This window comes from Vanellus vanellus (genome assembly GCF_965231255.1).
Source record: "Vanellus vanellus genome assembly, chromosome: 12".
NCBI lineage: Eukaryota > Metazoa > Chordata > Aves > Charadriiformes > Charadriidae > Vanellus > Vanellus vanellus.
In genome coordinates, this window is record NC_138917.1 from 7,020,298 (window position 1) to 7,042,156 (window position 21,859).

General features: G+C 43.9%; 1 protein-coding gene across 1 annotated transcript; it reads left to right on the forward strand.

Moving 5' to 3' along the window:
* Nucleotides 1-3,301: 3,301 nt before the first annotated feature.
* On the forward strand, nucleotides 3,302-14,013 carry HSD17B2 (hydroxysteroid 17-beta dehydrogenase 2; the record flags this gene model as incomplete). Its single annotated transcript, XM_082489145.1, has 5 exons — nucleotides 3,302-3,578; nucleotides 8,159-8,371; nucleotides 8,684-8,869; nucleotides 11,864-12,001; nucleotides 13,574-14,013. The coding sequence occupies 5 exons, from the start codon at nucleotides 3,302-3,304 to the stop codon at nucleotides 13,930-13,932; spliced, it is 1,173 nt and encodes a 390-aa protein (XP_082345271.1). The 3' UTR covers nucleotides 13,933-14,013.
* Nucleotides 14,014-21,859: the final 7,846 nt, after the last annotated feature.

Sequence of the window (21,859 nt, forward strand, 5' to 3'; positions counted from 1 at the left end):
TGGACAGGCTCAGCTTCAACACATTTCAAAGGAACAGGGGAACCTGAACATTTTGCTCTTTTTTGTGTTAAGAACAGAAATTGAAAGCACAGGCTGCAGCCGTCATGCTGAAAAATATAGAGCCAGCAAAGCATGACAAGAGAAAAGCTTAAAGAAATGGGAAGGAGGTAAATTAAAATCTGGGAAGAAGTTACTGCGTCTAAAGAATGAGAAAGTGAAGTCAATGAATGGGTGCCAATGGTAAAGAACCTGCACGCTGGAGAGGTGTCCTTGCTTTGTCCTGGGGAAAGTCTTCTGCAGTGATACGACACAGGATGAAAGATGCTGCGACTGTAGAGTTTGGAGAAAAACAAGCTGGATTTGGACTCAAAAGATCCTGTAGAGAATGGCCATTCATGTAGCAGACAACCGTGGAAGGATTGTTCTCCATGAAAGGCTTTTGCCATTGCTTTGATTGACCTTCGAAAGTTATCGCAGCATGAAGAGACTTAGAGGGTGGGACACGCTTGAGATCTGCAAAGTCCCAGTTAGAAACAGCAGAAACACGCACAGAGATCAAAGTGGTCAGTGAGGGAAAGTAATCGCCAGGACCAGGAAGCTGGTCTGAATCGTTTCTCTGCTGCCATTTGGCATTGGCATGGGCTGACTATGGAAGCAGTGTTCAGGCTTCGGTATGGAACATGTAGGTTGCCAGGGCATGGAGGGACAGGGCATTGACTTATTGTGTGCTGGCTCTGAAAAGCTGGGAAGAAAGACAGAAGTCCTTGCAAAGGTAGAAGGTCAAGCTTAGCTCAAAATCAAGTACTCCAAATCCGTCCTCCTTGTAACTCAGATGTCATTCTGATAATTTGAAGGAGCCACAACTTTGCCATCAAAACTGTCAAGAAAGAGGTGAGATAAGGGTGTCTATTCAGAGTGTGAGTAGGCGTGGTGTAGAGAAATAGGAAATAATGCAAACTCAATTGTAAACTTGTGTTACTGTACAGCTGTGAGAACTGGAGACGCACCAAAGTGGTAGAGAGGAAAGTAGATGCTTTCTTAAGATGGATAGTGGGCGTGAGACGATAAAACCCATCTCATTGCAAAATTGTGCTGAAAAATCCTCAAGCAGCAATCTGTCTCTGCTGGCATTGGAGAACGTGCCGAGCGTTCATGACGTGGGTACTCCAAGTTAACATTTCTTAGCCAGTTTTAGATCATACCCTCCTTTCTGATAGCAACCTATCTCCCGGTACGTATGACCTATGCACTTACATACCACTTTATTCATGCACCACGGTGAACACATGGTCAGCTTACCATTAAAAGCCTTTATTGGTTATATTTTGTATTCAAAATAGAAATTCAGCATTAATTCAGACAGAGATCAGTCCAGACCAGCCATTCCTCCAGTTGTTCTGCAGTGTTGTGAACGCAGGTGGGTGTTGTGCCAGCGGGCACGTGTACAACACATGCATGTGGTGGCCCCAGCGTCCCCATCCTCCAGTTCGGTGTGTGAGGGAGAGGATGTCCACATGCACATATGCGTGTCACTGGGGGACCTGGCAGGGCTGCGTGGAGCAGAGGGGAAGGCTCAAATGGAGATTGTTCTGCAGGGACCAGGCATGGTGGCCACCACAGCTTGTCCCCTTGCCTACCTCGGTCCCCTCCCCGCAGGCTGAGGGGAGCTAGGACAGACATTGGGCTGGAGGTGGTGACTGCTGCCCCTCTTCCCACTATGCAAAAACTCCAGCTTCTGCTTCTTGCGGATGCAAGCTCCACTTGTATCATCAAGCGTGAGAGACGATGTTTTAAATGCCACCACATTTGTGATCATCTAAATCACACGATAAAGACCAATCAGGGAGAGAAAGCAAAATTCTCCAAGGAAATCTTTAAGAAGATGCCTTAACGAAGGACAGGGTATAATTGACCTCAAGACCACCAAGCTAATAAAAGCAGAAGCAGCAAATGGCAAAGAGAAGTGAAAATAGTTTACACTTTGTGCACTAGTGGAGGATGGATGAATGAGTGTTTGCAACAGTAGTGAATGACAAGCAGACCTCGAGGGTAATGTTCCTTTAAGAAAGTGACCGCATCTCAAATGTAAACTACATAGAGAGGTATGTAAACTTTTTCACTGGCTGTGAAAATTTCTATTCAACAGATTTGTCATCCCATAAAACCCCAAAGGAATAATGGAATGGAAGCGTGCCTGCGTCTCATGTTAGGTTTGCACCCTGCACTTCAGTCTTCCGGTGCCTGTCTGAAATAAAATAGTTCAGCTCTGCATTTTCTTTCAGAAAATCACCAGCGTCGTGTTAGCTGGTTGTCTGACAACTTAGGCTCCTCTCTCAAAAGCAGGGATTTTTTAAATGGGGTTTAGTATGCCTAAACTGTATTTCAATCCTTCTAGCGGGATGGATTTAAAAATTTTCTTATTGTTTAAATAGCTTTCAGAGTACGCCACAGTAGGTGTTAAAACTCTCAACCATATTTAATTAATTACACCCCACCCCCCCACCCCCCCCAACTTGCTGTGAGTATTGAACCAGTGATTCCTGTCAAAACTAAGGTGAATGTTGTCACTGGAGGTCAACTGAAGACTCAATCTCAGGTGTGTTACATGTGTTCACTAAATGAAGTGCCCTTAATGGCAAACCAGCAATCACCTCTTCCCATCCTCCCTTGCGTGTCAATTAATGGTAGCTATTTGCTAAATCAGGAGGAGGTAAATAACCAAAGCCGTGCACTAAAGCAGGGAGGGTTGCTTTGGGCTTTCTGTTGAAAGAGGAGGCTGGTCCGTGTGTGATAAAGCCCGACGCTAACCTGACAGTTTGCACTACCGAGAGTAAATAACCCTGTCCTGACTCATTTTTGCCACTGCCTATCAAAGATCAGTTGCACTGAAACTACACCCTAAGTTTTTTGGCAGGAAATTCCAACTAATTCCCATAAAGGCAACTGTTTGCTTTTCACTATCTAGGAAAACGTACTTTAAACATATAAAACATATAGCAGTTAATTTTTTCCTGAAGCCACCGCCTGCTACATCATGTCCATTCCCAGTGCTGTCAATCATTATCCAGCCAGCATATTGTTCAGAAGGTGGAGCTGTCAGGCAGAAGGAATAAAAGGTAAGAAAAGGAAGGCTTCTGCTTCTTGCTGATGCCAAAGGTAAGTGAGATTGTGTCAAACCTTTAAACGGAGTCCCCTTTCTCTGCCCCACCCCCTGCTCCTATATAACACGTGCTGCGGTTAGCAACACCTGCTTTTGCCCAGCCGGCGGTGGGCTGCCTGCGCCTGCCTCTCACCGCTGCCGATGGATGCTCTTGCTGGCAGCCCCCTTGGCTGGCTCTGCCTGGCTGTCACCGTGCTTTTTGGGGTGACTGTGCTCTGCATGGCCAAGAGGAGCCCGGTGGAGAAAGCAAAGGTGCTGGTCTGGAGCCTCCTGCCCGCCTTACTGGGGCTGCTGTGCGTGGCCACGCTGGGCGCCGGCGGGGGGCTGGTGGTGTTCTGCGCCGTGAGCCTCGTCTCCTCCGCGTACCTGGGCGGCAGGGCGCTGCTGCCCGTGGGCGACAAAGCCGTGCTCATCACAGGTAAGGTGCCGCAGACGTGGTCCGGGAGGCAAAAATACTGGCTTTTCTCACAAGTGGGCTGGAAAACTTTGTGTCCTTGGGTTAGGTATCTATGAAGTACGTGCTCCTAAGGTTTCCTTTTCTTTTTTTTTTTTTTTTTCTTTTTCTTTTTGCTCATTTTATATGCTTTGCCAGAGATGGTTTTTTCCAGGTAAAGAAGTGTTCTGAAATTAGGTAGAAAAGCATCTTAATAGATGCTATTATTTTTTAGTGTTTCATTTAATCTTTACAAGTAGCTTTTTAGACATACTTGTGAAATTAACTGGTGCAAAAGGCATAAGAATACTTACAATGGTCTAATGTTTTAGGAGAGACATTAATTTCTGGAAGCCCTCTCAGAACACTGCATTCTTACATTACTTGTGTTTACTTGAATTCATTGCACTGGATATACGGTTATCTTTCGCTGTGCGCATTTACACAGTGCACACTGTGTATGTCATGCAAATATTTCGAGACACTGGCTGGTGCCATCTCTTTGAAACGATGTACGAAGTCATTCGGGAGTAATTTCCTTCACTAGCAGTGAAAGTTCAGAGCTAATGAATTCAGTCTCTATTAACACTCCGATCTACTCCAACCCCGCTTTTAGAGTGCAGGGATGGCGTTTGTGTAGTTTTATGGCTTTTTCTCCTGTTTCTTCTAAAACTTTAAATGCTGCTTATTTGTGTTAATCAAACCTTCAAACAGGAGTGCCTGCCAACTGCTTCTTGCACTGTTAACTTGCTCTTTTTTGTTTTATTTCCTATTTTTCCCCTCTGGAAAGTGGAATTAAGTTGCTTTGGTTTATATAGCTATTTCTTGCAGAATTTCATTTTGTTTTATAGGGACACCTGGAAATAATTTAGATTTGCCTAGCAAGCGTTAATACAGGGATTAAATACAAAAGTTGAGAGGATAAGACGAGCAGCATGTTCTCCCCTGATGGTTTATCTGCTAGTTGGGTTTCTCCCTGCAGGTGTATCAGCCGAAGAGGGGTATCGGGCAGGGGGGAATAGGGAGTACTCCTTTTCCCACCCCTGCAGGCGCAGGGATTGCGCTTGCACTTGGGCATCGTGTTGCTTTTTCTAAGAGTGCAGATTTTCAGGAAAGAGCACTCTCTCAGAGCTTATCATCTGCTCTAGAGCATTTGAATCGGAGTAATATAGGGGAGTGAAGAACACTTGAGTATATTCCAGCAGGGGAATGTGCTTTCATTGTACCTGTGCTGCAGCTGTCCTGAAGAATGCAAGTTTGGACACCTCTGATAGCGAACGCGTCTGAGAAGGCTCTTGGTCTTTACTTGAATCCAGACCGGTAGGCAATCCATCAACCCCTCCATCAACTGAAACCAAAGTTTTACTCGACACACTTCTTGGTTAAATTGCTCTGATTGTAGTACTCTTCCCCATACCAACTGTAGGATGTGTGTCTGTAGGCACGTGCAGGTGCAAGGTGCCTTTAAATCAGTGTTGGTGTCGTTTTCTCCAATTTAGACAAGACCTGAGGCAGGCACTTAATGGAAAATGGTGATTTTTTTTTTTTTTTTTTTTTTTTTTTTTCCCTCTTTCTTTCCTCCCCCTTTCAGCCCCGCGGGGTTGAGGAATGCTGCTGTGCTGTGGGCAGCTGCCACATATCACTCGTGAGATGGCAGCCTTTGGCCAGAGGATGGAGTCATCTCTGTGCTTCTCTCCCTGGCTTTCGTCAAATATTGTTCTGGTCCTCTTTGGATGCCCCTTGTATGGGTGCTGCTGTGCATTATTTATTTAAGCTGGCAGTTCACTGGAGTACCATGATAAGGGGAAAAACTGTGTCCAGTTGTCAAAATGCTTTTTCACATGAGTAACTGTGGGCATGTGAGCAGCCTTAAAGTCGTTGGTGAAACGCTCGTATTGATCGGCTTGCTGGGAGTGAGTGCTTTGGTGTCCTTAAACTGAAGCTCCTGGGCATGCGAACACTTTAGTGGAGTTTGGTAGACTCAGTAGCCAGCTTCCCTAAAAATTAAACTGCCATGAAGATCCGAAGCAGCAGGAATTGTAAAATTCTTGCCTCGGTTATTCTGAATTTCTCCAGTTAATTTGGTCTTTTCGTTCTTGATGTGTGACTTAGTGTTTCTGATGCTCGGTGCGAGTTGATGGTAAATTCTCCGTAATGATTCAGTTACAGTCACTAATGACTGCCTTTCTTATAATAAATCTTCTAATCATTCACAAATTGTTATTTTTGACATAGAAGCAAAGGGGGGGGGGGGGGGGGGAATTCTCTTTTTATTCCCTATAGAGACCTAACTACTATTTGAATTTTGAGTTGAAGCGTAAAGTTTCTCTGGACTTCAGTAACAGATCTGAAACTCGGATCAGGCTTGTTTTGATTAAAAACTAGGAACAAACCCAGCGCAAGCACAGATAAATGCTGCTTTTTATTTCCTTCTCAAGGTTGCTACATCCATCCCTAGTTGTTGAGCCCTCTGCACCTTCCCAAGTTAAAGCTGTGTTGTAAAACTTGAGTAATATGTAGCTCTGTGGCTGTGTACTTGCTGGGAAGGACGGAAGGGGAAGGATTTGATCCAGAAATAGGGTTTTGCACTAAAAGAAAAAGAAGGAAAGACACCCCGCCCCCAAACCCAGAAATCTGTCATGCCTCTGGCATATTTGCAAGCTTCTTCATGTGTCCTTAGGGAATTCTAAGAATGCAGGTTTGTTCTTCTCTTCTCATTTGGGTCAGGACTATGAGAAGTTAAGTGTGATATATGCGGTGTTCTGGTGCATCTTCAACAAACTGCAGACTTCAAAAATGCCCCAAAGTGTTTATTTTTTCAAAAGAATTAAGTAGAGTGTGAGTAATTCTTTCCAACATCTTGCACTGATTGATCCAGGCGTTTAGTATGTGTTTCTTTTGAGTCACCTGAAATGAATTTTTTTCACCTTTCAGGACTAAAGCCCCAGTTAAGACAGGACCCAGAAATGAAGTTCTGGCATGATTAAGATTAATCTCTTTGGCTCTCAAATCCTATTGTCTATGGATTTTGAGTGCAGGAGCAGGCCTGTGAATAACTATGCTAATATCCATCTTGCTGTGCTGAAATCACAGATTAACCTTTCTAAGTTTCTGATAGGCTTAAGCAGGGAGTATTGCAGCTCTTTCACAAATGAGGAAGTAGTAAAAAAAACTGGCGGGAGTGCCAGCCCGATGTCCCACGTTCAGGTTTCCAGCCTTGCAGGTGGGTTTGGAAGCTGAGCGTTTCTGTAATTAGCGGCTGCTGCAGGAGACAGCCAAGCCCTGGGATAGCTCCACGGATCGCGGTGCCCACCAGCATCCAGGAGCTTTCTGTGGCGCGCTTACAGTGGAGAGTGCACTGCCTGGATCAATCAGGCTCCTGTATCTCTGCTTTACAGTGTAAAAACGGTGAAGTTTCTTAAACTCCTTGTTTTCCTCCTGATATTGTCTTTTGCAAACCTCCTGCCACACCATCCCTATGAACTCCTTCCCCGTCCCTAGCAGAGCCCTAGTCGCTTCGTTGGGAGTCTTGGTGGGCAGGTGAGTGAGAGGTTTCCTTCCTCACTAAGAAGTGTCTCTGTAGATGGGAGGCATGGAAACAGGAATTAAAAAAGACACCAGGAAAGAAAGCACTTCAAAGTATCTTAAGATAGTGACAGCAAAATGCTGTGTCAAAGGGGGGGACTTGTGAATCAATCAAACTATTTGTTAACTATTCATCGTTGTTGCCTGGTGGGAGGAATTGCACAATCAAGATCACAAAGATCATTGTTGTGTATTTGCTCTAATAGTGCTTCCTGCATTTGGTAGTTCACTGCTTTATACGGACAAAGTTTGGGAATGAGTTTGGAAGAGGATAGAGAGGACAACAGAAATTCTAATGCAAGTTTCCATGAATTAAACAGCTGGTGCTATTTGGCTTAGCCAAAAAATGCTATTCTGAGGCTTTTTTAGGGTTTGAAAGCACCGAACTCCTTTACATGTAATCAAACAGTTGCTTAGCTTTGGCTTGGTTGTAGTTTGTGACAAAAAAGTATTTATCAGAAGTATCTGGATGGTAGACATTTGAATGAAATAATGCTACTTTGAATTAAGAAATAGAACCCAACAATTTATTTGAACTCCGATGCCTTATAATCGCTTTGTCTACATGAAATTTCAAATCAAAATATTTCTGTTTTTTTTTTTCTTGGTGGTTTTTTTTTTTTTTCCTATATAGTCTTGTTATCAGGTTTCAGTCTGAATATTTGTATAAACCAAATCTGGTGTTTAATTTCCTCTGCGTGTATAAAGTAAATATTAGAATCTGTTAATGGCATCAGCTCATGCTCTACCACTAGCTCTGAGCATAGAGGCTGTGGTCTGTCAGTCTTTGTGGAGCATCCAAAGGTCCAGCTCCTCAGACCTTCAGATCTGAGCCTTTCTTCCTACTGTCATATGTATTTCAGTGACTTTATTTCATCATCTTTTTGGTTATATTTGCATGTGTTTCCTATTTTATTATATTTTTTCAGATGATGGTCTAGGACAGACCTAATCTTCAAATGTCTTTTTGATGCTTTCAGGAAGCGACACCGGGATTGGACATGCACTGGCTAAATACCTGGATAACTTAGGTTTTGTTGTGTTTGCTGGGGTTTTGAATAAGGATGGACCTGGAGCTGAGGAACTGAGACGGACCTGCTCTCAGAGACTCTCTCTCCTGCAGCTGGATATAACCAATGCCACTCAAGTCAAGGAAGCCTATCTAAAAGTCTCACAGAAGGTGCAAAATACAGGTATGGGTTTTTTTGCCATTGTGATGGGTGTACTAGCATAGCTGCTTACAAGGCGCATCTCTTACCTGTTGGCTGCATCATGGCTCCTGCGTGTAGGTCACTTCCATGCTGCAGTCTGTGGGCAGTCAGGGTACTTGTATTCACGGTTCCTGCTTTCTGGGACATATTTAAAAATGGTGATGACTGCTCAAGGAGGGTGTACTGTTTATCTGTATCTGCCTTGGTCTGGAGGCACCATCCAGGTCATCGATTTAATCTTTATGGAGTTGATTTCCTGCTGTATAACATCCCGGTGCTTTTTCCTCTTCCCAGGGCTCTGGGGAGTCGTGAACAACGCGGGCATCCTGGGCTTCCCCGCTGATGGTGAGCTGCTCCCCATGAGCACGTACAGGCAATGCATGGAGGTGAATTTCTTCGGAGCTGTAGAGGTGTCCAAGACCTTCTTACCGTTACTTCGGAAATCGCAGGGGAGGCTGGTTAACATGTCCAGCATGGCAGGTGAGCTGAACTAAAGCATCAAATAAGTTTCTGGTGCAGCAGAAAAAAAACAATTAACTTCCTTGGCAAAAACGCTGAAGAAGGTGTCAATACACCTAGGGAACTGGTATCTAGGTAATAAGTGCAGGTTTTTCTTTTGTTTGGGAGACTATTCTCAGAAACCAGCCCTTAAAGCAGAGGAGTTTAATAATGCTAAAAATATGCTATTATATAAACGAAAGTAAAATTCAGATCTTGTGTTATAGATGCTATGAGCTTTGTGCGCTACCAGAAAGATGGATGGTAAATCACAGACGTTTCTATAACATGTTCCAGCAGAAGTCTCAGTTTGTGTGTCATTGAACCACATTGTGGAGATGCCCAAAAGCTGTTTGTCTTTTCAGAGAGAGGCTCTTTTCCATTTGGGCTGGTTACAGCTAAAGTTTTGGCCTTTTTTAAAATACCTTGGGTTAAAATTGAAGCGTAAATATATTTTGGGTATGTTTGTGATATTTGCCATCTGTAACAGCCTATAATAAATGTTAGATATTTCAGTTGAGCAGCTCCACCTCTGCACCCTTGTAGGGCTCAAGTACTCTAAAGTGAGAAAGCACGATTATAAAATACCTGCTGAAGAGAAACATTTGGTTTTCAAAAGGAGAAGGCAGTTTTATTTTTTGCTGCATCCTATGGCTCTTTCCAGAGTGCGCAGTTGTAGAACATGGTCTGGGGCCTGAAGAGACTGTGTGTTTATATTTCTGTAAAAATCTTTTGGATACCTTCTTAAAGATACTTTAGCTAAACTAATTAGCAAAGTGGTATTTTTCTCAAGAATAAAAACTTTAAAAAAAATTACTAACAGCATATAATATGCTTTCCGGTTTTGTCCCTTAAATTGGATCCTGTGCTTACTATATATATACGCCTTTATAACGTGACCTTCTATTCTAGGAGGACAGCTGAGATGCTAAGATGTAGGAACTGAAGTAATACAGTATCTGGTAGCCAACAGCTGAGGAGCAAGAATGCTCCTTTGAAAGTGAGACCTGCTAGAAGCAGGATGTCATTATGCTGGAAAGTATTTTGGTGTAAGCCCTCTTAAGGATTTACCATATCCTCTGCTTCCCAAACTTTCCTTTGTCTTGTCTTCCCGGACCCTTATTTCTGCGTGGTTTGTGTCCACTCGAATCCTGGTGTATTGTCGCGGTGGCTTGTGCAAGCAATAGCTCGTGTTCATGGCTTGCGTTGAGGCTGTGGCCTCGGCCTAGCTTTGACACTGCTGCCTTCTGTGTTCTTTTTATTATCCCGAGTATGTTTTGGGTCTGCATGCCCCTGTTTACGGTTTGTTGCTGACAAAGAAGTCGGGACTGAATTATCAGGACCTTTCTGGCGCTTCTCTGCCCACCAGCCCTTGCGAGGACAGACCTCTGTTTTCTCTGAGCACCCAAGTGAAGCTCATGCTCTTGGAGTTTTGGGGCAGACGTCTTAATTTTTGGCGTGAATCCCCAGCTGCCTTGCAGCTTCCCTGTGCTGAATAATTTGCCCTTACAGCAGCTGATAACGAGCCTGCTTAAACTGTAGCTGTTCGCACAGATGTTCGCGCACAGGGCCCGGGTTGGGTAAATAGCCTCCTCTAACGTGGGGTCTGAGGGTCCTCTGGTAAAACATTAGCAGAAAGGTTAGCGAGGTCTCCTTGTGCCGAATCTATTCCTGCCTGCGTAGAGCTAATTTAACTGGTCTCGAGGTTAGCCTGACCTCACGGGGAAAGAGTATGCGATTCAATTGGCTTAAACCAATTGAAACTCAAACTTATTCAGATGCATACAGAAGAATAATTAACATATAATTGGCCTGAGTTCTTCAAAGGGATGACTCTCTGTAAGAAGCTCCTGTGATACCTTGTCATGGTGGTACAAAACCCAATCAATGGCACCAGTGGCTTACCTGAAAATTGCCCTGTATCAAAGTACTTTCTTTTAAAAGATTCAAATACATGGAGATGAATGGGTAATATTTGGAAGGGATGTGCCCAACTGCCTATGCGGGCAGAGGAAGCGATATGCCTCAAGGAGAAGGGTTGCCCCTTCTGTTCCCTCCTCCCCGCTGTGCCAGCGCAGCCCGTGGTGGCTGTGATGACCCCTAAATCTGTCAGTGGTACTCTGTGCAGCGACAACACCAACCTTGTGGAGAAAGGGAAGATGCTCAGATTGAAGTGCCTTTGGATTTTTCTACGGAAGTGACAGTCTGCTGGTTTGGGGAACAGAGGAAATCTCTGTATTTGGAAGATAGTATTTTCTGGAAGCTTTTGTTTTGTAAACATATGGATTTATTTTAAATTTGCCTAAAATGCTGGCTGTTTTCTATCTTTCCCATCTGAACAAATGCTGCTGGGATTGGAGAAGAGGGACTATAACTGTAGGCAGGGGATCTACTTCCATGATGGGTCTCGGCGTGTCCTGTCACTGGAAGGGCACGATTCCAACTTTGGTCCACAGAGGTTTTCCCCACTCTTGCACTGTTGTCTCTGGTCATTCTGAAACTATCTGGAAAAGACTGGAAGATAAGGTGGCTTTATAATGCTAGAATTGAGATTACTTACCCTATTGTAACTGTGGTTTATAGTAAGAGCTTGAAATTTGTGTTACAGTGACAGAACAGCAGCATTAAGCTGTTGCTTCACTATTTATATGAACTAAAACATTATCTGTGTTTCTGAAACCGACAGTCATAATTTTCAGCAGTTTTTACCCTTAAATGCAATACAGTTTATTTTTTTTCTGCCATACAAGGTGTCTTATCAGGTGTTACTGACTGTAACTGCTATAAGCAACTGCTAATTTACAACTTTCACTTTTTTTTAACCTCTAGAAAGAAATGATTCCCTCACTGACTTGTCTTTAACCTCAGTGAGAGCTGCATAATTTTGGTTGCACTATAATCTTCCTTCTAAATCACGAAAATAAAGGCTGGAAAGAGCCGCTGTTGAGCTTTATCATGTTTATATTGCTCCTGCAGGAGGCATTCCACTGCCGAGGTATGCTGCATATGGTGCATCAAAAGCAGCTCTGTCCATGTTTTCTGGAGTAATGAGGCAAGAGCTTTCCAAATGGGGAATTAAAGTTGCTGCAATTCATCCGTCAGGCTTCCGAACAGGTTGGTATTTGACATTTTGGGTAGTCCTTTCTGCCTCGCCTCTCTCCCTGTAGAGCAGCATCCTCAAACAGAGCCCTGAGTGATTCTCAGTAGTCGCACTTTTTTCCCGTTCTTCACGTTGGTTATGGAAATTAAGATCTGCACTTCTTGTGAGAGATGTTCCCTCCAGTTCTGCGCGACGCCTGCCACTGCCTCGCGAGTGTAGCCTTCCTCCTGGGCAGAGCTCTCTTCGCTTTGGAACAGGACAGGATTTGGGCAATTGGTGCTTTCCCTTTGCTCTAGCTTTGAAGTTAACAAACTGAGCATCGCGGTGTGTTGATTTGAGTGTTACGGCTTGCTTGGCCTGCATGAGAGCTTCAGGAGTCCCTGTCAGTCCTACCTTCTTCAATATCTCTTTACTTCGATGCAAGACTGAGCAGCTCAATATCTGCAGCAAAACCTGTCATCCTGCTTACTTGCTGTCAATATTACTCTGTATCGTCTCTGATCTTTCCTCTGCTGCACTGCTGCTGCTTTCCGTTCCAAATCCTCCTCCTCCTCCTCTTCCCACCGCTCTGAGCGCTTTCTGCAGACCCCGTCTGGGTTGCAGACTCATCTCCTGCTGCAGGCACCCTGGCTGCACCATGCCTGGCAGCTACCTGGGGACAACATCAGCAAGTCCTGATGACTTCACGGAGACAATTTTTGTGTTGATGAAAAGCAAAATGGTCTTTTTTAATCAAACCTGGCTCCTTTGAATGCTTCTCCTCCACGGGAGGAGCTCTGCAGGGTGGTGGGCTCTGACAGTATCTGCATGGTCAGTGGTACCTGCCCGAGGTTTTACCTTCAGGGCCCTGCTTGGCTCTTGTCAGACTTCTGGGTGAAAACTTCATGCATCAAAACAAGTCCTGGTATTTTAGACTTAAAGAAAAATCTTTAAGTAAATATTATTTGAAATGCTTAATTTGAGATAGTTAGGCAATAAAGGCACTGGAAAAGCCACTGCTTTTGTTCTTACATGATGCAGATGGGGAGGAAAAACAGATATTGATGTTTGTGGTGTTTTTTTTTTTATTTTTAAACTGGCCTAATACAAGCCTTATCCTTCATGAAACTAGTTACTGGACTACCGATGTCACTTGTGAAAGAAGAGCTTAGTACTTGGCCAACCCGAGTGAATCCTGTTCATCTTAGTTTTCCTGTCTTTCCTCAGTCCTTCGCACAATAAATCATTAATAAATACTGATTAGAAACACCCACAAAAGGAATAAGGACAGAATGGCAAGGGGGGGGGGGGAGGGTTTAAAAGAAAAAATGCTAACTTGGCTGTGAGAGCACCTTTTTAGGTAGAGCTGGTGGTAACCAGGTGGTGTGTAAGCCTCATGCTTTTTGTGTAGTCTGTGCTTCATCCTTTCCCTTCTCTGCCAGGTAGAAGCACTCGCACCAAACCAGCTCTTTCATCGGTTCTTCACTCACCCAGTTTAGAACAACTGCGAATCGTGGTGGTGGTGGAGAACAACTTACTATTACTTTTTTTTTTTTTTTTAATTCAGCCCCAAACCCACTTGCTATCCTATGATGTTGCTACTGCAGGTATACAAGGCACATCCTACCTGTGGGATAAGCAAGAAAAGGAGCTGATGGAGAACCTTCCAGCAGACACAAGGCAAGACTATGGTGATGACTACCTCCTGGGGCTGAAGACCTACCTCCTACAAATGCCCACATACTGCGATGCCGACCTCTCCCCCGTGCTGAGGGCTGTCTTGCACGCTTTGCTGGCCAAAAGACCACAGGGGTTGTACACCCCTGGCAAAGGGGCTTATGTGCCCCTCTGCATCTTCTGCTACTTTCCTCTCTGGTTCTATGACTTTTTCATTAGTAAGATGCTGAGTACTGAGCCTGTCCCAAAGGCACTGAGAAGGTCAGAACCTGAAAGCAAGAATCTCTAAGGTATCAGTGTTTGTCATACTTGATGAGATAACTGGGGCAAAACTCTGTTTTAAAGACACTGCTATTTATTGTACTGTCTTTGTTACATTGCCTTTACGCTGCCTTGCAAACGGAGGTAAATCTTTGTGTTAAGAGTAATGTTCAGGAAGAACAGTGGATGAACAGGAATAGAAAACTATCCCCAGATGGGGTGTTTTTGGAGGAATTTCAGAGATTTCCTGATGTCTTTGTATCCTGCCTTCTGTGTAAGGTATCTCATGAGGTTATATAGTTTCTGTCTGCACCATCAACACACAGACAGATGTATAACCTGTTTTTTAAAACACAAAAATCCTTAAGAGTCAATAGCTGCCTTAAACATTACAAGGAGTTGCGTATATTGCTATCGTTGGAGAGAGTTAGAAATGTGTAATGCAAATCTTTCTCACTGCAGCTTCAGCCCAATACGTTTGGGGCTTTTTTTTTTGGTTCTGTTACTGTTGGACCTGAGAAACGATGGACCTTTTTCCCCCCAAATTTTGTGTAGTTGTGATGTTTATCATGTCCTCTTTGCTAGACTAAGCAACATAAATTAGTTGGGGTGGAAAAAATGGACAGAGACAGATCAAGACCTTCATGAAGAAGCAAACAATCTCCTTCCCTGCAGTATTAGAACAAGTAATAGTAAGTGTATTCGCTGCTAATTTGATATGACTGTGCATTGCCTGCATATCCCTGTGCTTCTTTAATTATTAGTAAACTCGGATCTCAGTTCTGCTTTTTGTACAATTCCTTACTTGGTTCTGGGCTTATGAAGAACTTGCATTTTTGCCCATATCTCCTGATACTTGTGTCTCCCGCTGCTTTGGGGAGAGTTTGTTCTCACTCCTCTAAGATCAGTCAGTCTTCAGGTTGGCTTTACTGGAGTCCAGTATCCATCTCCTGATAGATTTTGGTCACTCCCTTTCCGTAAATTCATTCTAAGAACATCAGGTGCCCTCCCTGCTGCTGGTTGTCCCTGTGCCCTATACCATAAAACCTTCAGCAATGCCAAGAGGTTGGGCAGCTCGCTTATATTTTTTCCTGCCCCGCTCCCTTTTTGCATTGCCCATCACGTCCTCAGGCTTGGAAAGGCTGTGATATTTTGAGAGCGCCTCATCCCTCCGAGTTCCCTGGTTTGGCCGTCTGTTCCGTGCCTTTCTTTGACAAGAGGCATTTCTTATCCGATGATTAGAAAATAAAAGTCATTACATTCTGGGCTTTAAATGTAGATGCGTTTTTTTTCCTTTCCTTTCTGAGCAACTTCTTGTTTTCTGTCATAACTGTACTCATGTGATGTACTCTTGCAGTCAACTGAACAAAATCACAATTTAATTTGCTACTGAGGCTTATTTCCCTGTGAGTTTACGTCAGTTCCCTGATTACAGACTTTTGCTTTCCTTCCAGCAAGTGTGACCAAAAATGGTTTTTACTCAGAAAATCTGGGACTATTTCTATCTCTCTGCCCATTTCTTCCTTTATCTACTTCCCAATATTTTATTTGTCAGCCAAAGCGCATAATAAAAAGAAATACTATTTAGTAACTGGATTGTTGTGACACTTCTTCTGTCTCATCTGACCCTCTGTGCTTTTTGGGGACTGGTGCTATGTCCCTCCCTGCCCAGGCTGCCCTTGTTCCCACAGTGGGAGAGCACCGAGGAGGAGGGTGGTGGTGGGGGACCCCCTTCAGGGAAAGGGGACAAGATGGCAGTTGGTGCCTTGTTTCGGGCAGGACGTGAACCCATATGCAGCTTGTGAGCTGAAAGGAAAGGTGGGTGCAACAGGGAGCAGAGCCAGGGGTGTGCTGGGAGGCAGCCTCTGAATTTTGGCTACCTTCAGGGTGAGGGAACTTGCTGCCAGTCAGCCTATCTCCGTCTCCATCTTGGACGGAGGTGGTTGTTTTTCGCTTAACACCCAATTTAGGTGTAACTTAGGTGGGCTGGAATTTTGCCCTTAGGCGCATTATACATTATACAACCAAAATTCCTCGTAGCAGCCAGTTAGCTGTTTTGTGTAGCAATGTTAATAACAATCTTTAATTGTTGCTTTGTTATTTGGCTGTGGTTATGAAATGTAAATTTTTTTTTTTTCTCCCCTTCACTTTATTAATAGGAATATTGTCTTGCACATTGCAGACATATTAAACTGACATAATAAACTAGGGGTTTGCACAGATTTGATTTTAATTTTAACTTTTTTACTTTCATTTCCCAGGAAATTTGTGTTCTAAATAGTCATTTTACATCTCTTTACCTAGCTACAGAGATACTTTAGCAAGTCTCAATTAATTGCAGTATCAAAGACTGTTATTGTTTTGTTCCTACAGGGATCTCACTTTGTGTTTTAAAGATAATTCTGTTGTAACATATGATTGAATTATGTGGCATTTATTGGACTATAGTATTGAAGGTAAATTTCTTTGCCTAATGGCGTGCACCGCAAATAATCCAAACGGTGAGGCTGGGAGACTTGCAGAATAAATCGTGGGTGTTTTTGGCCAACATGCCCATGTGGATGTTACCGCTGATGCTAGCTCCTGCTCTCAAGGACCAATGTCCTCTGGTTACTAAAAAGGCTGATCTAATACAAAGCTATTTTAGGGGTGGGAAGAGAGGATGTTTAGTTCTAGCAGTGGAAACTGCTGTATTAAAAAAAAAAAAAAAAAAAAACACAGCATGATTTGGGCCTATTTTCAAAGACAACATTTGTAACAAAAAGCATATGGCACGAAGAAGAGCATCTGAGAAATTGAAGAAATCAGCTGTAGCCCTAGAAAAGGGCTAATAAATATACTCTAAAATGTCACTTAATGCCCCACACTAGTCAAGTGTGTATACATTAAAAACACGTGTGTATAGTTTAAAAGGGGTTGTATGCTGCAGAAATCATGATTAAAGAGTAGGTTTTATACACATCCCTCTGATCCAGCCTCTGGAATGCAGGTTGTGACCAAGAAGTGAATGCTGTCGGATGCTTTTTTACCAAGCATTTACCCCCTGGCTGCTGTCCTGGGGCTCCCGCTCTCCTCCTTTGCGTTTATTATTCTGGCTGACATCTGTTCTTACTTCATGTGAACAAACGATTTTAAGATATTTAGCTTTGGTGAGACAAAAGGTGAGTTATGAAGTCATTTGTTTTTATAACTTTTCTTATTTTTGCCCTCTTTATGGGGCTTCTGATGGCAACCACATCCAAGGCATGCTTCTAGCACTGCGAGCTGGGGGGGAAAGGTAAAAATATCAGGTGTTTTTGTGGCTACGTCACTGGCTGGCCATGGCAGAAAGTGGGTGAGTTTTGGTGGCCACCTGCCAAAGGACCATCTCTGCACTTCAAGAAGAGTTCACTTGTGGGACTGTCCATGTAGCTGGACATAAGGAAAAGGGCTGTGAAAGTTTAAATTGCGTTCAAAGGAGAGCTCTGACAGTGAGTTTTGGGTTGGATAAAACTGGAGGTGTAGGAGAGCGGGGACCCCGGGTCACTGAGGGTTACGGACTCATGTGGGGACAGGGATTAATCCTAAAATGGCTTTCAAGCTCTGTAGGAGGTTCGGCAGCTCCTCCTGCCTCAGGCTGTTTTATGCTGGCTGCCTTGGTAAGGTTTCGGCACAGCTTTGCTGTTCAAGCTAAAGCCATCGATATAACATCAAATACAGTAATCTTACAGCCCGTTTTTCACTAGTAGAGGCCCAAACCAGGGATGGGGAGAAAGGGAATAGTCCCTTTTTCTAATTTAAGGAGCACGTACAGAAGCTTAATTATTTCTAAACTAAAGTATTTAAAAATTTGACTATGTGACCGTTAATACGACTTCTTACTCTTAAGATACATATGAATGTTAGAGACTCTCCCGATTTTGCCAGTTTGAGTTTGTGCTATGCTGAGAAGAGAGGGAATAACGTTCCTACGAGTGCATGCCCTAGTGTGTAGGAAGGGGTTTTTTTTATAGTTATGTAAGAAAAGTCGTTACGATTTTTGTATGGATTCTTTGTCTCGATGCTTCCAGGGAACTTTCAGATCTTGGTGATGTCAAAACACACTGGTTTTGCTGTAAATTAACCTGTCTGGGCACAGCATTGCACAGATACACAGCTAAAATGGGTCACATTTAATTTGCTTGAATCAGAGCCACATCTGGCCATCGGCACCCACCTGTGCACCAATAATATTCAGAGCAAGTGTGGGACAAATATGTGAGTTCAGTGATTTTTTTTTTTTTTTTTTTTTTTTTTTTCCCCTAAAGAAAATGGTTCTGGGATCCTTTCTGGGACAAAACATTGCCTGGTTTAGCCTTTTTATGGCTATGTTTTGGAAGCCAGCTGGATTCCCGAAGTGATGCAACACCCAAATGTATTGTGCATTGTGGAGTCATCATATTTCTAGGAACGCTCAAAGAAAATTCCTTTGAAATAAAATTCATGCAGGCTTCAAAGGAAAAGCGTTCAAACGAAAGATCTTGGCTCTTGCAAGGAAATTAACAGGAGGGTGTTGGTTTGCTGTTTTGTGTGTTGTTTATTTTTTTTTTTTTCCTCTCCTTCCTGTGTCTTAAAATCGTTAGGATACACAAACGGAAAGTATTGCCACTGCCAGGAAATGCCCAGCACACTGGATCCTGAGGTGCAGTCGTTCCTGCTGAAACTTGTCAGCCGCTGTAGCGCTCCCTGGAATGCAGCCGCCGTCGTAGGCAGTATTTCAATAGCCGGTGCTTTTGTCATCCAAGCTGAAGATTAGAGCTGTTGCTGTTCAATTATAAATGCATTGTGGCAACCTTGAGGCAGTGGGCTTTTACTATAGTAAGAGAGGTAATTGCTTTTATTTTTAAAGCATGACCAAATCATAAATCAACAATCACTGACATCTCATGAAAGGAGGTGAGTTTTAAATCTCTCTAATAGGATAAATGGGTTTTAAGGATGTTGTATAGGTCATTGTAACCTAAGCTAATGAATCTGGCTTTAACAACCTATATGAAAGTAATCACAGCGATAGAAACAGTCTCCACAGGTTTAACTCCTGGAATATGTAGGTTAAACCATCCGACTTTTATATCCCTGTTCATCTTGTTGCCTTTAGCTTTGGAAAAAGCACAGAACCAGCTGGAAACTAATCCTGTGAGCTAAGAATTTGGATCTTGCCAACTGCCCTGAGCGAGAAAAGTAAGGATGGCTCAGTGGTCAAAGGACGCCTCTCAAATCCTAGTGGGGCCAGCTCAGCCTTTGCTACTAGTCTGGTAATTCAGGAGAGCTCTGGGAGGTGTGGAGTGCGTAGCTCTTTCTACAGAACCTTTCAGAAGTGACCTCTTAATTCGACTATTTTTCTTCCGAGAATTTCACGTTCCGGCTATGTTTCCACCCAGCCCACCTGGATTTGGGACTTTCCCCTTGTGGTGTAAAAGGACATGTTTCAAACTTCAAAATAAGAGCTGAAAAATGAAGCGAAGCTCATCAGAAGGGTGTGAGAATGAAGGAACTAAAGAAAGTAAAATGGCAGCAGCTGGTATAATTGGCAGACAGCGAAGGCGGCAGAGGAAGGAAGGAAGGAAGGAAGCATGGAGATGCTCAGGAGAAGGGTTTGCACAGGTTCAGCCCCGTTGGCATGTCACACTTGTGTCATGTTAACCTATCCCTTATCTTCCACACCTCCTCCACCACCCCCTTTGACACCTGACTTTTTAAAGTGCTGTTTAAAAGACTGTGAACTGTGATAAAGTTAATTACTTTGAAGCCTTACTATGTTACTTGGTTTCCTAGCATCCCATCCCACCCCACAAACCCCTGGGATGGGGGTGATCTACTCCTACGTGAGGGGCTGCAGCCAGAACAGGATGGATGCTCCAAGCATGACCTGTGCTCAGTGGCTTTGGGTGGTAGTGGGAGAAGCTGGTCTTTTATTTTTGCATCCCTGGGAGCGAGGAGGAGATGCTGGCAGTGGGACGACGCGCATTAATGCTCCCACGCGAAGCCTGCACAAGGCTGGCAGTGCTTACTTCTTTGCTCTCTTTCTTTGGGGGAAAGAATATCACACCGTACTTTGTTTCATAATGGAAAAAAGTAAAAAATATTAGCCTTCAGCCATAGTAATTTCCACAGCAGCAATCTGTGCAAGTAGGTGTCGTGTCTGTCCCGGGTTTCCTGTGGGCATGCACTGTCAGCAACAAGCGCTGACACCAATCCACCGGCGTATGTGGAAATCTCTGATGCGTGTATGACACCCAGAACAAAGCAAACAAGAAGAAGACGCGCATCTGAGAGCGGCCCGAGGGTGATTTATTCCCCTGCTGTGTAGGCGAATCCTACCTTTTCAGAAAAAGGGTTAGAAATCACTGTTATGGCTTCTGCATATCTCAGAAAGCATCTTAATGCCTTTTATTTCTCAAACAAACTCAATTTGCTGCCTGAAGGACAAAATCCTAAAGGTCTAATTTAATTAAAAAGATGAATGGGGGAAGACAGAGCAAACACGATACAACTATTGTGTTTTAATACACGTACAGCAATGTAATCATGTTGCATGCTTGGCATAGATGAATTGAGGGAATAAGAGGCTTAAAAACTTAGCATTTTTGAATATGTTTTATCATGAAGAATTGTGTTAAAAGTTCACGTTGGGAGTTGGCTGTTCCATAGTCTCATTTGAACTGCATGTTCATGCAATAATAGAGTTATTTGTATCCCTTCGCCTCAAATGTTGCCACTATGACTGCAGATGCGTTGCCTTAGATGTTAGAGCGGGAAGCACCATTCTTAAAAGAATAAACAAAACAAAAATATCCCCTGAAAGGCACCTGCTCACCAGCAGCGACCGAAAACCATGACTTTGGGCCGTGCCATTGCTCCCTTCGCATTTTTCAAGCATTCCCAAGGATAGGAAAAGTCTAATAGTAATAATAAGAAAGGATGGAAGTTAAAAACAGGAAAATAAGTGACTCTGCTCAGCCTACTGGTTTAACATATGGTGTGGAGAAGCAAGAGGGACGTGGTGACAGACCCACGTGTACCGTAATGGATGGCCGTGTCCATGGGGTAGCGGCACAGCAGCCCTCCTCCGGTGGTGTCAACTGGATTTGAGCATCGGGCAGCAAAGGGGGCCTAAGCGTGAAGGAGGGCAAGGTGATGGATGGGCCGTGTAGCAGGTAGAGCTTAAAGCTAAAATATAGCAAACTGGCTTTGTGAAATGGAGATAAAGGGAGCTCCTGGCTGGGGAGAGGTTGTGTCCTCACCACTGCTGGGGTGCAGCAGTGGGGAGTGCCGTGTTGAGGGGCAGGGGGCTGCCTGAAGTGGATTTTTGGGGTGGGTTGGTCGGTTGGTTTGATTGTTTTGAAGTCTCTCAAAAGCATTGATAAGCAACAGAGATCTCCTCTGTGAGGCGGGGAGGAAATGTGGACTTTCACCCTAATGTTATCTGAGACTTTTAGTTGCGATATGCAGTGTCTGCACCCCGCTGTCTGTCTTTTAGGGGATTAATGACTCGAGGTGATTTTTTTCTGTCTATGAGGAAAGGCTTATAGGGATGTTTCCTGACTGTGTGAGCCGAGAGGCAGCTCTTGTGACCTTCTGTGTATCTTACTGCAATAAAAAATACCCAGTGCCTGCAGAAAATATTCAGTCCGACCATTTTGAGAGAAGTGGCTTGGAAATGCCAGATGCCTCTGGAAGAGGTCGTCTTCCATGTAAACTTCTGCACGACCTCCTGGTATCTACTGAAAGTAGGCACTGCTTTTGGTGCTTTTTGCTCTTACTCCTTAGTCCTTGATCAGCTCAAGAGGATGCTCTGTTTTGGCCGCGTGTGTGTCCAGGTAAGGAGGGAAATGGGGCTGATGACATAGCCTGTGGTTGCCCCTCTGTTGAGGTTTGATGGTCTCGTGTTCCTGGGGCCATACATGCCACCATGGAATCTGCTTCCCCAGAGCCTC